The sequence below is a fragment of the Sminthopsis crassicaudata genome, chromosome 6 (assembly GCF_048593235.1).
Source record: "Sminthopsis crassicaudata isolate SCR6 chromosome 6, ASM4859323v1, whole genome shotgun sequence".
Taxonomy (NCBI): domain Eukaryota; kingdom Metazoa; phylum Chordata; class Mammalia; order Dasyuromorphia; family Dasyuridae; genus Sminthopsis; species Sminthopsis crassicaudata.
The window spans coordinates 245998554-246015877 of record NC_133622.1 but is presented as its reverse complement, the minus strand read 5'-3'; the positions used below and the strand labels follow the sequence as shown (position 1 = coordinate 246015877).

Sequence of the window (17324 nt, the reverse complement as noted above, 5' to 3'; positions counted from 1 at the left end):
GGCACTAGATACTCTATCACAAAGCTGGGGTCGCCATCCCAATTCCAAAGCTAAGTCATGGTTTTATTCTACACTCACCGAGGTAGATTGCACTCCCAACTTCTAAAAAATTGTTACTGCAGCTCTGTAGCATTAAACACTTTTTCTTTTTCTAGAAATACAGGAAATCTGCCGATTCCAAACATCAGGCATCCCAGATCCCACATACGGATATCAGTTCTTGTAACAATTTAAGATTATGGCCAAAAGATAAAGAAGCAATTCTTTCCCTCCACCCCTTCAGTTTCCTTTTATTTAGAGAAATCTTATTTTAAGTGATTTTTTTGCCCTATCTTCACACCCCAGACAAAAGGGGCAAATGCCTACTATAAGATATGGAAATTGTCAAGATGGCATACCAGTTTTGTCCCTTCAAGGTGAGGGAACCACACAAGCTGCTCCTATTCCCTTCTCCTGGAGTCCCTAGGAATGGTGGCTCATGGTGTCTCACTGGATTTTATCCAGTTCCTTCCCTGCATTCACGCATTTGGTAATTAATACGGCAACAAAATCTCAAAAATATAAATACACACACACGACATTAGATTTGTTTAAAATCCATGAAATTCTCTTTTTTGTTATTATAAAAAATGTAGCAAGGGATATGTTTATTTAAAATGTATACAATTTAAAACTATCTTCAGACATTTCTGAGGACAGGCTTCGTAATTCTGAATTCTTGCGGGTCTCCATCTCAGTTGGGAGCCTCGTGCGCTTGAATGGGCTCTTTGGATGCTCTGAAGCTGACTTCTTGCTAAGGAAATATCTCAGCAAACAGCCAGCCTCATATCTCCACACCAGACTGAGTGGTAGCGTGTCGAATTCCGAATCAGAGTGTGAAGCAGAACTCGGTCCCTATTGGATAAGAAAAATAGGATTAGAAATCGGACCCTGCCATAGCTTAGGAAACAGTTACTTCCTCACCTCCATCCCCAAAGCAGAGCCATGGTCTTGGTAATTCCCTCATTCTCTAGGGTGTCTGGGACTTCCCCAAAGGGACACTAATATTCTTTTGTGTCTTAAGGATTAGAACTTGACCTGAGATTTCATTGATTATAAAAACTATCCAGGTAATAAAAGTTTTCCATACCAAGACAAGGAAGGATCTGACTTGTAAACTTAGAGGTGCCTAGGGTCCTTAGAGGTCAAATTGCCACGTGTCCAATAGCCAAAAGGTGTCAGAGCCTTGAAGACTTAAATGCTGGTCCTCTGGCCCACAGGATGGCTGCTTCTTGTATTTCCTCTCATAAATAAGCTTGGATAACTCCCCAAAGGAGAGGGCCTCCTGCTACACAACTATCTGCCACGTGCCTCTTCTCCTGGGTCTCCTCCTTGAATTTGGTTTATCTTATTATCCCTCTTGTGCTTTTCCTTTCTGCTATGTACATTCTAGTAAACTGGCTAGTATTCGGGTGCTATCTAGAACAAGACCAGATATCTAGAACAAGAAGTAGAGAAGGGAACCATATAAAAGAATAAAAACTCTGGATTTCACCAATTCCACTATCAATTTAAAGGGAAAACACTCAACAAGATTAGCATCCATCGAACATGGAATAATCAAAATGTAGCCGGGATCAAGCTAACTCTTACCTATCAAATCAAAGTAGATTTGAACCATCAAAAATGATAAAGAAAGGTCGTGTATGTGGACATTCAATAGGCAATAAAAAGCTGCTCAACAATGGCAGTTACTGGATAATCAATAGTCTCATAATTGCTTTACTCTTGCTACTGACCTGCAAGTGGAATCCAGCAGAAGAATCCAACAACACCACCCTCCACTGTGGAAATATTACTTTCCTAGTCAATCACAGGAGATAGAAAGGGAGTAAGATCATCTGAATCCAACGAGCATGATACCCTGCAGACAAGGGGAAAATGTTTTCAATATCAAGATTAAACAAGTGAATATGTACAAAGTGCCCAATACAGCAATGCTCCGGGGAGATATGAAGGGTAAAAAATCAGAAGTCTCTGCCCTCAAATAGCATATGTTCTCTAGGGAAATATGACATACGTAGAAAAGTTTATAAAATTAAATATAAGGTAACATTAGGGAGAGAGTAGCCAATGAAGGAGGAATATCCACAAAGGGTTCTAATGAATAATTGTGCTTTAGCTGAAAATTGAAGGATATTTTTTAAAAATTCTTTAAGTGGATTGAAGTAGGGGCAGGTAGGTGGTGCAGTGGATAGAGCACCTGTCCCGAGTCAGAAGGAGCAGGTTTCAAATCCAGCCTCAGACATTTAACTCTTACTAGCTGTGTGATCCTGGCTAAGTCACTTACCCCCAAATGCCTCACAAACAAACCAAAAATAATTTAAGTGGATATAGGTAAAAAAGTATATGATAAGGCAATTCTAATTGACTTGGAATGGAAAATACCATTCCCATGAGGAGAGAAAGAGAACTATGGAGAGTCAATATGGATTATTTTTGCCTTTTTTTGTTTTATGTTTTTTTCCCTTTTGATCTCATTTTCATTCATGATATAATAAATATGGAAATATGTTTAAAACAATTGTACATATTTAACTTATATCAGGTTCCTTGCCATCTTGGGGAGGGTGGGAAGGGAGGGAGAAAAAATTTGGAACACAAGGTTTCACAAAAAATGAAGGTTGAAAACTATCTTTACATATATTTGGCAAAATAAACACTATTGAAAAGGGGGAAAAAAAGAAAGTTGGTGATAACCATAACAATGGAAAATAAAGTATTGTGTTTAGATTAGCAAAATAATCTAGTTTGATTGGGCCATGAAATAAGTCAAACACCGAGCATTGCTTAAGTGCCTACTATTTGCCAGACACTATGCTTAACCTTAAGGATACAAGCAAAAAGGGAAGAGAAAGAAAAGGCCAAAAATTTGAGAAATTTCAGTGATTAAAAAAGCAGTAAGTTTTCATCTATAAGTAAGGGAAATTCAAGAAATTACTTTCGACATTGCAAGTTAGCATTGAGTATAGAAACATATGTTCAGAATCAACTACAGAAGGAAAGCCTAATTATGGTGCCTAATTATAATACCAATAGTTGGCAATTCAAATATCACAAAACTAGAAATTATCTCTCAGTACCCTTAAGAAGAAAGCTTGGATGATTAAATTTGGAAGCTAGAGGACATGGAATTAGAAAGAAAGGGGAAAGAATATCTTCATCCATATCCTTCAACAGATAAAAGATAAAAGCTAAAGGAAGTCTTTGGGTTCCTTCTCAAGCTTGTGGCAAATAACCTTAGCGTGGGATAAGGCTGAGAATAGGGCTGAGAAGCCTGAATTTGGCAGTAATTAGCTTCCCTAATCCCTAGTTAATGACTAAGATACTTGAGAAGGAACCCAAAGACTTCCTTTAGCTTTTATCTTTGACAAAAACAGCTACTGACTCATTCTGAAATGTGATTTTTTTCAGGCAAGTCCTTAATCAATGATTTCTGTTGAAGGATTTGGATGAAGATATTCTTTCCCCTTTCTTTCTAATTCCATGTGCTCTAGCTTCCAAACCAGCAGGAATCAAGCAGGATCAAGAAGGATCTCCACTTCCCTATGCTGTTCTTGTTTTACATATTACCTGAATACTAGCCAGCTGACTAGAATGTGCATAGATGGAAAGGAAAAACACACAAGTGGAGAAGAGAACAATATATTTGGGTAAAAACTCTATATTTCACAAATTCCCCTATCAATTTATGGAGCAAACACTCAACAAGATTAGCATCCATTGAGAATGGAATAATCAAAATACAACCAGAATCAAGCAGACTCTTGCCTATCAAATCTTATCTATCAAATCAAAGTAGATTTGAACAATAAAGAATATGATAAAGAAAGGCCATGTACGTGGACATTCAATAGGCAATAAAGAGTTGCTAGAACAAACAATGTTTTGTTAGGATGGGTTGGAAAAAGAGGGGAAGGGAAGGTGGGGAGATCAATTAAGAAGATGCTGAAATAATGGTATGATAATTAAAGTAATGACAATATAGACTAAGCAAATGACAGTGAGAAGGGAAAGAAAGGAGAAATTAAAGCAAAGCTTTAAGAGGTTTAATTTACTGTCTAGGAGTCAAAAAGAAAAAAATGTCATAAGAAATCAAAGTCCTCAAGGCAAGGAAAGTAGTGGGGTTATTGAGGAAGCTGCAATTTTTTTTCAGAAAAGGAACTCATTTTGAATGATGGATAAATATATGTTTCTATATTTATTATATATAATGATATTATATTTTATATATAATATATTTTTATATTTCTATAATATATATATATATATATATATATATATATATATATATATATATATATATATATATATATATATATATATATATATATATATATATATATACACACACACACATATAAATATAAGGTTTTGATTTTAGACATCTGGAACTCAGAGTAAGATGAAAGCCAAGAGTAAGGATCCAGGGAGCACTGGAAGATGACTCTGCCACAATATCAGATCAGCCTTCTCACACCTTAGACAATTCCCTCCACCACTGAAGCCCTTTCTGCTGCTTAGTTGGTTCCAGAATCTCCATTTCTAAGGAGATGTGCAGGCAAGCAACGTTCACTCCTTTATTCCTCTCTGAGCTCCAATCTTAACTATCCAGAGTTCTTTCTACAAGATGCCTCTACATAGATTCCTTCTCCCTTCTCATGCTTTGTAGTTTCATTTAATGTATTGTCTTCTTCTATTAGAATGTAAGCTTTTTGGAGATGGTTTAACAGTGCTTAACATGTAAAAAATATTTAATAAATGCTTATTTTAACTAGAAAACTAGATAACAAAAACATAGAAGATATCATTCAGTATTGAAAAAAATAAAGTATCCCATTGGCCAAATGTTAAAGTGATTAGAAGCTAGGGCTCATAAAAAGCTAAGTTCACAAACTATCAGCTTATCATTTAACTTTTATTTGGAGAGATCTGGTAGGACTTTGAGGTTTTGTAACTGTATGAGAAGCCAATCATTCAAAATTGAGACATAAAATAAAAATATAAAATACACAGATCCCTACCTAGAAAGAATGTATAGAAGAATTCAAAGAGGAATTTAAAAGTCAAATGACATTGCGGAAAAAATAAAAATAAAAACAAGATTATGAAAAAAGTTAGCCAACTAGAAAAGGAGATACAGTCTCAAAGATGAAAATAATACTTTGAAAATTAGAATTGGGCAAGGAAAATCCAGTGAAGCTATGAGAGAATAAGAAATAGCAAAACAGATTATAAAGAATGAGAAAATAGAACAGAATGTAAAATATAAGAAAAATGACAGATCTGGAGAACAGATCAAAAAGAGAAACTATAAGAATAATTGCGCTGCCAGAAAGTCATGACCAAAGGGAATCTTGACACAGTGATGAAGGAAATAATTCAAGAAAATTGTTCTGGAATGATTGAATATGAGGGGAAAGTAGAAACAGAAAAAATCCACTAATCACCATCTCAAAGATATCCTTTGTGGAAAACATTTAGAAATACTATTGACAAATTGTGAAACCACCAGAAAATTTTGCAAAAACAAAAAACAAAAAACAAAAAACAAAAAACAAAAAACAAAAAACAAAAAACAAAAAACAAAAAACAAAAAACAAAAAACAAAAAAACAAAAAACAAAAAACAAAAAAACAAAAAAACAAAAAAACAAAAAAACAAAAAAACAAAAAAACAAAAAAACAAAAAAACAAAAAAACAAAAAAACAAAAAAACAAAAAACAAAAACAAGAAGAGGGAAAGGGAAAGGGAAAGGGAAAGGGAAAGGGAAAGGGAAAGGGAAAGGGAAAGGGAATCAAATATGCTGAAGCTACAACTAGAATTGTACAAAACTTAGCAACAGCTATAACAAAAGCCCACAGATCTTGGAATCATATCTAACACAATCCAAAGAACAAATCCAATTTTTGGCCTGTGGCCAAAATATCATATCCAGCAAAACTATAATTTGGATGAAGAAAAAATGGACATCCAATGAACTTGTAGATTTTCAGGACTTTCTATCAATCAAACAGGAATTTAACAGAAAATTTAACATGTGAGAGCCAACATTAAAAATCAAATTTAGGAAACTCAATATGGACAAACTGTTTGAATGTGGACAAATAGTTTGTTTTTCTTTACAAGGGAAATGTATACTATATGTTTAAGATTCACATCAACAATAAGGTAACTCGAAAGAAAGATTGGCCGAGTTAAGGTAAAAAATAGTAATCATGTGATACAAATGAGGTGCAGAGAAGGAATAAGCACAGAGGCATTAAAGGGGTGAGAGGAACTCATAATTCTGAAAACCTACTCACAGCAGGAATGAGTTCAAGAGGCAACACTACATATCTACAATATCACCTTCAAATCCTATAAAGTAATAAGGGGACAAAGATGGGTGGATGGGGAAGCAAAGAGTGAAGGAAGAAGACAAGGAAGGGATCTGTGGGTAGAGGGAAGTTAAATAATAGCAAGACAAATTATGGAGCAAAATTTAATTTAAAAAATCAACAGGGATAGGAAAGATGTGGATGTGTATAAGTAGGGTATGTGTGTCTAAGTGTATGTATTTATGTATATACCTACATATATATACATAAATACATTTGTTCTTAACTGTAACTTGGGGTAGGAAAGATGAAAAAGAACAAAATAAATAAAGTACGCAGCAGAGAACCAAAGAACAATTTACAAAGAGCTAAAGAAAAGCTAGATGCTCATGAATATAATTTCTTCTACTAATACATCTACTTTCCTGAACTGATAATTTGTTGTTGTATATTTGAATCCTCCCTGATGTTCTGCTGGGCAGATGACAATTTTCGCTTTTGTTACTTTATTTTGATTTGTATTCCTTTTTTGTTTCTCTTTTTTGTTTTCTTACTCTATTTTTTCAAATAAAATAAATTTTAAAATAGGTAAATAAATAAATGAAGTTCGCTCAGTTACCTAATTCTTCTTTGGTCCAAGTCAGACAGATTAAAATTCTCAAGACTCCTAATCCCAGAAGAGTCTTTGTGACAACAGATTCCAGGGCAAGGCTGCTGACCTAAACATAAAATAGTAATCAGTGAGAAATGCTATCAACTCAAGTAAATTAGTGCCTGATGCCCCACTCAAAAGTTTCCAAAGACATATTCCTCCTGATAAACCTGGGAAAATCTCTCCCATCTTATAAAGGCAATGACCTCCATAATCAACCCAGGTAATACGAGTCAAAGGTACCAGTTGTATGTGTCCACTGGGCAAAAGAAGGCACAGATGGTGGATTTGTTGGGACTTTTACAGTACCTGGCCTGCTGACATACACGGGGAAACATATAGATTCAAGGAGTTCATAATAATCTACATATTCTGCCTTGGGCAAAAGTGACAGTGATGTCTTAAGACACAACTGCGGACAAGAGAAATAATTGCAATAAAAATTTTAAAGTCTTTCAAGAGAACAGAGTTTGACTATAAAAATTCTTAAAGAAAATGAAATAAATGTTATTAATGAAATGAATACATTAGAGGAGAGAATTGCAGAAAGAAATGAGAATTTTGGAGTAAAGACCTAAAGAGAGAATTAGTAACTTAATACAAGAGATACAAACCTTATCCAAGAAACCAGAAAAGATGGCTGAAAATGTTTACTTAAAAATAAAATTAACACAATATTTAGCAACTACTATCATAAAGGAGGAGAATGTACGAGTAAAATATTCCAAAAGGAAAAAGAGACAAGAGTTAGAATCAAGAACAACTATTCTACAAACTACGTATAATTCAGTACTGAGGGGAAAGTAGATCTTTTCTAAAAGAGAGGACTTTTATATAATCCTGATAAAGGCTGAAGCTGAGTATGTGCACTGAAAACCAGACAGGAAATCTGCAGTACCCACAAACTATCTTTGTGGCAACAACCCCCTTTTTCCCCCAATTAACCCTGTATCTGTCTCAGGTCATGATTCAGGAGGCTTTGTGCTAATAAAGATGTATTGGAAACCATTCTTTAAAAACAAGGGCACAGGGTATACAGTATGGATTTAGGCATTTCGTTAATTTTCACCTTCAGATACCCTTTATTTTGAAAGTAGACTCTTGTACTTCCTCCCACTCCAAGCAAAGGGATAAAGACTCAAGAAAGAGTTGCTGCTACTAATCATTGCTCCTTAATAGGCATGAAGAGGCCATGGAAAATGCTAACTCTTGCCACTCTTATCACCTATTGGGTTGAGAAGCCAAGAGAGTCGAGTTGTGTTCCCTTCTCTTGGGACATCCAGTAACAGTAGCCCACATATTCAGCCTAAGGTTTTCCTTATCTTCACTTATTTTGTTAATAATGTGACTCACCCCAAATTAAAGACACTGAAGCATATACATATATTATTTATATTATATTATGATAACCATGCAGTTGTTTCTCCAAGAGATCATAAAAAAGGAGCAGATAACATAGGATTTATTTATTTAAAAGAAATGAAGGTTTAAAACCAATTAAGGAGCTTCCCCAGTATATGTGTGGACAATTTTAGCTTCCTAAAGGTCACTACCATCTGAGGATCATAGACTTAGAGATGTTTGGAAGTCCTGAGTAAGAGAATATCTCCAATAACAATCAGTTTAATACCTTGCTTCCAGCATACAACAACAGGGATCAAATGAGGGGTGAGAAGTAAGTCCCTGTGGAAGGAAAAAATATATATATCAGAAAGCAGACCCTGCCATTGGCTGATTTGTGTTGTAAGACTGTAGCATCAAATTCAAATAAAAATGAAGGTCCTTAACTTATACATAAGAATCCCTTCTGGCTAAACATAGACTTAGAATATTAACGTTATCTTATATTTTTATTAATTAATTAATATATTTTATTAATTGATAAACATATTTTATTAAATATTCTCAATTACATTTAATCTAGTTGGGTTGAAGTCAGGAACGCTAGGTTTATCCACCTGCCAAACTGCTTTTTTCATCCCCTTCTCTAAAGGGGTTTGGAAGACTCCCCCAAAATTCTCTAGGCAGGCAGTCTACGTGCTACAGAGGCCGCTCACTCGGCCTTTTGGTGTCGGCCTGCTACAATCGTTCTGACAATGAATCCCCACTCACCTCGTTTCTTGAGATACTTTTAGAAGTTCAAGCAGGTTCCTCCCTAGTAAGTGACACGAGACTGAATCCCAGTAGGTGGGTCTGCTAACACCGTGTTCGGTCTTTTGAGGACTGTTCTTTTGGTTTGACACAGGAGTTGATTTGGGAGGATTTGAATTGGGAGGAGAGACAACAACATTCTGAACACGGCTTTTCCTAGAAATGGGAAAAAAATCTTGTTCAAGATGTCTGAGAGAGATTAACGAGATTAATCTCAGAGCACTGTGAAAAGTTTCTTCAGAAAGTAAGACTTCAACTGAGACTTGAAAGAAGCTAAGAAGAGATAAATATGAGGAAGAAGAATTTTCCAAGCATGGGGGAAAGCATGGGAAGTAAGGAGAGGGAGAATGGCGAGCCAGAATAGCAAAGGGGCCATGGTCACTGGATTACAGAGTATGTAGAAGGAAAGAACCTATACAACTATTGGTGTCGGAATTGACAGATTAAATAGGGGGCTGAATGACAATTGTGGTCAGACTGGCTTTCAGGAAAATGACTTTGACAGTTGTGTGGAAGAGGGACTAGAGTAGGGAGAGACTTAAAGCAGCATAGGATATTACCACACCCCACAAGGGAATATATGAGGATGGTTTCAGTATCAGAGGATAGAAGGGACTTACACTAGAGATGTTACAAAAGAAGAATTTACAGGATTTGACAACGAATTTGAAATTTGTGTGGGAATGAGAAAAAAGAATGAGTTGAGGATGATTCTCTGCTGTCAATTCCACCTTTTGTTGAAGATTGATGGAAATATAAATTAATAAGCTAGAGGAGAGCTAAGCCAGAATGAACAGATTAATTGGATATAAACTGTAAAGTAATAGAAATCCTATATTTACTCACATGGGCAGTATACATGTCAAAGGAAACTCAAGTGACGGCCGAAGATGATTTTGAATGTATGGCTTGTAGAAGAGACTACTGTCATATCTAGTATAAGTTTCATAAATCTAAAGGACAAAGAGACACTAATTAGAAGAAGATGCTCAGTTTTATTCCCTGTAGCCTTAATCCTATGTCCACATGTCAATCCCCAGATTTGTTCCTTCAATCATACCCCCTTCCTTCTCTATTTTGTGATCTTCCTTTAATCAACTCACTCCTTCTCTATTACCTACTTTTTAATGCCGACATTCCCTCCAGTCTTAAAAAGCTTTCACTCGATCCTAGTATATCTTTCAAGACAAAAGTTTCTATTTTTTTTAACCTTTTACAGCTAACTTCAGAGAATATACATTGTTCTTCATTCCTACAGCTCTTTGATTTCTTGCAATCTGACTTCTAGATCCACCACTCAAATAAAACTAGTCTTTTCAAGGATGTCAGTGATGCATTATTTGCCAAGACCACTGACCCCCTCTCAGTAATTCATTTAACCTGATTACATTTGACACTGTTGTTCACCTTCTCCTCTGAGGAATTAATTCTTCCTAGTTCCTCATGGGGCTACATGGTCCCTCTCCTAACTCATGAGTCATTATTTTTTAGTCTTCATTTTCAGATCATCCTTCTGCATTCTTTCCCTCTCCTTTCCTTCCCTCCATGTCAGCTCCCAAGAGTTCAATTTTCAACAGTTAATTGATTCCATAAATGGAAATTCAGATTTCATCTCTCCTGACTCTCAACTTATCTAAGCATCTCCACCCAAAAGTCCCATCAAGCTCAATTCCAAATTAAAGGTCATTAGATTCCTGGGGGGAAGGAGGGGAAAAATTAGAACAAAAAGTTTGGCAATTGTCAATGTTGTAAAATTACCCATGCATGTATCTGGTAAATAAAAACTATTAATAATTTTTTAAAAGGTCATTAGATTCCCCTTTGAACTATGCCTTCTGTAATCTCCAATTCTGCTAAGAAAATCATAATCATCCTAATAATTCAGAAAGACCACCTCAATTTTTCTTTATTCACTTTCAGATAGATTTATGTTTAGTAAACATAAGTCAAACTTTTAGATAGATCAGAGGCTATCAAAAGTGATAAATATCTCACTTGAGCTCTTTATAATGGAAAAACTTCCAATTTGAAGGCTTTTAAGATATTTCCTCAGGGACTAACAACAAGCTGAGTGATGTCCCATATCTCATTTGACAGGTTCAGCACCAGTCAGGGAGTGGACCTCATTCAAGAACAACAGATATACCTGGGATAGTCTTAAATATAAAGATCACCAGATTCAAACAGGCTTTCCTAGGAGACCTGTCACATAAGTAGAGAATCTGGAATATGTTGAGACTGAATTTTATTTTTTTTAAATAATCAGTTGAATTAATTTATTAAGCCAAAATAATAAGTTTAGACTTATTATATACATTTTTTAGTCAACCAAGTATAGCAATTTTTAAATAAAAAAAAATCTGGACGTTTGATAAGGCTAAAAAAAGATGAAGAAAATCACGTTTGAAATTCAACCTGTTTAAATATCTTTAGAATATTGTCAATATATTTCTACCTCAATTCTTGAAATTTATGAACATGATTTTGGATTAATTATAGCAATGCTGTGCCACATAATGCCTGAAGGGAGACTGGGCCATTCTTCAACAAAAAGGGAGAATTTTTTTTTTCCTGGGTAAAAACTTGAATATTCAATCAATTCATTATGGACAGAGACAGAATTTTCAAACATATCTGGAAAAGATAGTGAGTTTGCCTAAACCGAGATCCTAAAACCCAAAGGAAACCATCTTAGTCTGACATTAAAAGCCAGAGAACTTTTAAGTAAGAAGGAACCTCTCCTGAGAATGATGATCAAGGACAAAAACAGTCTCTATCTCCTATTAGTCTTAGCCTTAGTAATCATGCTACTTAGTAGAAAATTTAGTTTATTTTCCATTTGGATATGTAAGTTATAGGGTAATAGACAGATCCAGAAAGACTTGGGTAGATTCAATGTATGACTACTACCGTGATCATCTCTTACCTTTTTCTGGATCCCACAGTGTCTCACAGAATGCTGTAGCTCATACTTATCTTCTAGAACGTTAGTAACTGGACAGCCTAACCCAAGAGACAGGTCTTGAGATTCCACAAACATACCATCACCAAACAGGTCTTTCTTCACAAAAACCCAGAGCACATTTTGACTACATGCTGTTGCCACTATGGAAAGACAAATGAAAAATTAGAACCTAGCTCTAATCACAGTGAAGGGCACCGTCAACAGAATTGTACTCTCTTGGTCTCTGTGAATAGCTGGAGCCACACAAAGCAGGGCCAAGAAGCAGGTTTTAGAGATCAAGGAGCAGTTTAATCACTTTGATTAAGGAATCACCTTGAATGAGGAATACCAGGAAATTCCCCTGGACAGGAGACCTGTTGAAGGAAAGGTAGAAATTTAATCGAGAGGGAAAGGGGAAGAGAAAATACAGTACAATTATTTTCACGATCTGAGAAGTTTCCTATGACAAGCAGGATAATATGGATCTAATTCCCCATATTCCCCCATCCTGTTGGATCAGCTCTGAAGTAATTGTTTCAAATCTTGGGGGGACAGAACTAGAATAGGTTCTTTGAATCACTTCACTTAACACACACAGGAGATCACTGTCAAGAACTTGATCATTTCAAGCCTCATTGTAAGGCTCTGATTTTCAAGCCAGAAGAAGCAGCTCGGAGAAATCTAGACTATTAGTTTATTCATTAAACATGTCATCTTGATAATTATGAAAATCATAATCATTTTCCACAGCCCCCAGAGAGAATAAAGTTAGAACAGCACCAGTTGATTTAATAGAAAAAAAGCAGGAGAAATCAAAGACATGAACAGTCTTCAATGATAGATTAAACTGAAAGGAAGGGCAGAGAGAGGGAGAAGGGGGAAAGGGAGGATTTATTAAGTGCCTACTGTGTACTAGGCACCAAGCTTAGTAATTTACAATTATCCATTTGATCCTTACAACTCTGGGAGGAAGGTGACATTATCAACCACATTTAACATTTGGGGAAACTGAGGCAGAGAGCAGCAAGTGACTTGCCAAGGATCACATAGCTAAGATTCAAACTCAAATTTTCCTGACTTCAGCTCTGGAGCCTTATTTATTGTGCCTCCTTACTTTGAAGAGCACTTCTTGAAGAGCACTGTTGGGATCACTGACTAATTAGATGAACATGAGTTCAAAAGGCTCTACCACGGGTCAGACACATTAGGAACATTTGACCACCTTACTATTTCTGGGAAAGAAGAAAAGGTAGAATAAATGAGGACTCCATGGAATTATGAGATTGTTGAAGAAACAGAAGCTATTCTGGAACAAAATTCATTGTAGCAGCTGAAAAAGAGGAATACAAAGGGCTTGATTTCAGACAAGATTGGTTGAGAGGAAGAAGCCAGTCATGGGGAAGGATCCTGCTACCAACTGCAAACAAAAACCTTGAATTTGTACAGGAAGACATTGAGACCGAAAGGATTCAGATAGGAGATTCAGCCACTGTGGAGTAAAAATGGAAACCATGGGAATGGGGAGATTCTCATAAAGACAGAGTGAAAATCAAAACGAGAGATGTTTAAAAAGAAGCATCTTCGGTGAAGAGGCAGAACCAGGAAGAACAACAAAAGATGTCCTACAACAAATACTATAAGCCACAGGCCTCTCATTAACCAAAAACAAAAAACAAGGAAAATAGCTCAGAAGAGTTCATTCTCTCTACAACCCTAAGAAAGCTGAGTATGAGCCAACTAACAGCTCAACAAGGAACCAGATATTCGAAATATTATTATTTCTGATATCTATCTTAAAGTTGCAAAGCACTTTACAAATGTTAAATCATAAACAATAAAGATACCTGATTTTTCTTGGACCGAAGCCAGACAGAAAAGGAGGCACAGAACTCCTAGGGCCAGAAAGGCTTTCATCGTTCCCAATCAAGCAAGGTTGCTGACCTCAACCTAAAACAAGTAAGCTGGAAGGAGACCCAAGCACTCAGGTGATTTTATATAACATCCCACTCAGGTGTTTGCAATGATCTCTTCTTTCTAGGTATTCAGGGAAATTTTCAACTGGAATTCCACAATTAGCAGGGCATTATTTTATTCATTCCCTAGTCATTTTTTAAATCTCCTTTCCCACAAACAGTGTTTTAACCTCTGACTATTCCATTTGTTGGTCAAATTGGTCAAATTCTTTTTTCTTTCTTTTTTTTTTTTTTACATTAATGTTAGATTTATTTTTAAGCCAGCAAAAAGAAACAGAACAAAACCAACCAGTCACACAAACTTGTAAATTCTTTTTTCTTAATGAGGATCAAGTTATTCTGATGCTTTTTGCTTTGTGGTATAGTTTAATATAGTTTAATATTCCGCTAAACCCCCTTCCTTCTTTTTTTTTTTTTTAACTATATTTCCTGGAAACTACTGATCTTTTGTCCCTTCAGTTGATTTTTTTTTTAACTGTATCAATCACTCCTTTGGTAATTAGATTGATGTGATATTAAATAGGTAAATTAAATAATATTGTCCTTAGTGTTACATTGCTTCAACCTACTCATGAATAATTAATATTTATTTGTCCATGCTTTTAGATGTCTTCACATCATTTTTAATAATTTATTTATTTTTATTTTTTCACTTTTTATAATGGTGATTTGGTTTTTTGCTTCTGAAAAAATAAAATTAGCTGATGATATTTTAAAATCTAGTTTTATTTGTTAATTAAAAGTTTGGGGATTTTAATTTGGTTAACCTATTCTTTATTTTCAGGATATGGGTTGGATCAAGTTTAGAAACAGGATTAGGATCTACTCTGGCATTTAATTGGTATTTTTAATTTGTTGAGTTTTTAGTTTAAAAAAAAAATGAGCTATTATTTGTTCTTTCTCTTTTTGTATATAAAAGTGATTAGAGATATACTTTACCATAATTACTTTGAATTCATCCTTAAATATTGCTATGCTGATTTTTGTCATTTTCATTAATAAAAATATCAATGGTTTATATGATTTGTCCTTTGATGGGCCAATTCTTCAGGATTACCTTTTTAATCTATTATTTTGTATTCCTATCCTCAATGATCTTTGAGTATCATTTTTATTACATTGCCATCAATAAATAGCACTCTGTTTTCATCATTCTCTCATCCTATCTGTCTCTTCTTCTTAACAATATGGCTACAAGAAGAGTTGAGCCAATATGGTGGAGCCAAAAAGGAGTGGACAGCTTTCAGAGATTTGGTATGCAGCATTGCATTTACTCAGCTGGATCAGAACATTCACAAACATCAAGCCTGGTTTGATGAAAATGATGGAGAAATTCAGAAGCCGCTAAATGAAAAATAAGAACTCCTCAGGGTTTAAACAGCAGGATAGTTTGTCTGTCTTTAAGAGGGCAGCATTTAACTTTATCAAAAGTAAAGTACAAGCAAAGCCTAGAAAGATGCAGGATTCATGGCTCAGCAAGAACGCTGATGAAATTCAGTTTTACACCGACAGCAACAACCCAAAGAACTTTCATGAGGCCATCATTTCATCTTCTCAGTGCTGGTGGATCCATAGTGATTAATGATAAGACATGATTCTGGATAGATGGGCTCCACACTTCCATGGCTTTTTCATGGGCCATCACCAAAGCCATTAACCAGATGTCTCAGGTTAAAATCAATCCCTCTCTAGCTGAACTTCCAACTGAAGAAGGGATTTTGGATGCCATTAGGCTCCTTGTCTGTGGCAAAATACCTGGTGCTGATTCTATTCCAATTGAGATTTGCTCAGTGTTTGGGAGGCTCCAAAGGAAAGGGTGGGAGTGAAGTATTAGACTACCAAGATGGAGGTCTACAGAGCCATTCTACTGAGCTCATTGTTGGATACTGGACAGGCTACCAGTTTCATCCAGAAACCCGAATCACTTTCGTTTGAATTGTTTGAGAAAGATCCTGAAGATCATCGGGCAGGAGAAAGTACAAAATGTGGGTTTATTCTCAAACTAAAATGCCAATTTTACTGCAGAGAGCACGACTCCAGTGGGCTGGCCACATTGTTTAAGTGCCAAACAGATGCTTACCTAAGCATGTTTTACAGAGAACTCACCCAAGGCAAGCTCTCACACGCTGGTCAGAAGCAGAAATACAAGAACACTCTCAAGAGCTCTTTGACGAACTTTGGAATTGATTGTGTAGCATTGATTATGACACAGGACTGCCCAGGATGGTGGGCCCTCATCAAAGAGGGCACTGTGCTCGAGAAAAGCAAAATTAAGGCAGCTCAAAAGAAATGAGGTGCACAGATTTAGAGAATCCACCTCAAATATTCACAAGCTTGCATTGGTCTGAGCAGCTGGTCTAACATTGTAACTTGAAACAGTGAGGTCATTTTGGTTCTCTTCAAGAACAAAGATCAACCGAGAGCCAGCATTTCCAAAAGTAATCATTTTCTCCATCTCCATTCTCCATTCTCCATCTCCATCTCCATCATCTCCATCTCCATCATCTCCATCTCCATCATCTCCATCTCCATCATCTCCATCTCCATCTCCATCTCCATCTCCATCATCTCCATCTCCATCATCTCCATCTCCATATCCACTCCCTTAATTTGCTTTCCATTGCTAAATCGAGCATTTATTGTGTTACTAGTATATTATTTATTTCCCATTTATCCTGTATGAGTTTTTCTGTATGTTTGCTTGCTTATTGTTTTATTAGATTGTGAGATCCTTAAAGGCATGCCTTTTTTATTGCTTTTCTTTGTATCCCCAGTGCTTAGCACATAATAAGCACTAATAAATGCTTCTTGAGTAAATGTTGATAATCCAATTAGATTTTAATGCTTTGATGTTAAGGGTCCTTAAGGAAATATAATTTGTATGGCAATATGGTCATCATGTGGTTTTTTGTTTTGCCTGTTTTGAATCTTTAATCCCATATCGTGATTTTTTTGTATACATGTCATATAAAACTTAGGTATATGAATGCCATTTTGTTGCTATTTAATAATCATCAGAGATCCATGTAGTCACCAGATAATGGGAGGCAATAATGTTGGGGTCTAGTCACGTGAAGAATTCACAATGGCCATTCTCTTTGTCAAAGGGCAGGTTTATTTAGGGAAGGGATTATGGACAAAATGATGGGATACAATAGACACTAGAGATGATAAATATGAAATAGAGTGGATGAGAATATAAAGACAAGTTCCTCAGGGGAATCCACATTTAGCCAGTAGAAAGG

At 35.7% G+C, this 17324-nt stretch overlaps 1 protein-coding gene across 1 annotated transcript; it reads right to left on the bottom strand.

Annotated features, from left to right (window-relative positions):
* Positions 1 to 584: 584 nt before the first annotated feature.
* LOC141546329 (uncharacterized) lies at positions 585 to 14069 on the bottom strand. The gene is made up of 8 exons (XM_074274070.1): positions 13951 to 14069; positions 12089 to 12267; positions 10009 to 10115; positions 9124 to 9318; positions 8642 to 8694; positions 6979 to 7078; positions 1779 to 1903; positions 585 to 894 (listed from the first exon to the last, which is right to left on the bottom strand). The coding sequence occupies exons 1-7, from the start codon at positions 14018 to 14020 to the stop codon at positions 1843 to 1845; spliced, it is 765 nt and encodes a 254-aa protein (XP_074130171.1). The 5' UTR covers positions 14021 to 14069; the 3' UTR covers positions 585 to 894; positions 1779 to 1842.
* Positions 14070 to 17324: the final 3255 nt, after the last annotated feature.

What these genes read in the sequence shown, in the direction of transcription:
- LOC141546329 (XM_074274070.1), bottom strand. Translation starts at nt 14,020, where the DNA reads ATGAAAGCCTTTCTGGCCCTAGGAGTTCTGTGCCTCCTTTTCTGTCTG. An exon ending in TTCGGTCCAAGAAAAATCAG is followed by an intron (nt 12,268 to 13,950) that starts GTATCTTTATTG and finishes GTCTTTCCATAG; the next exon opens with TGGCAACAGCATGTAGTCAA. An exon ending in TTGACATGTATACTGCCCAT is followed by an intron (nt 9,319 to 10,008) that starts GTGAGTAAATAT and finishes TCCCATTTCTAG; the next exon opens with GAAAAGCCGTGTTCAGAATG.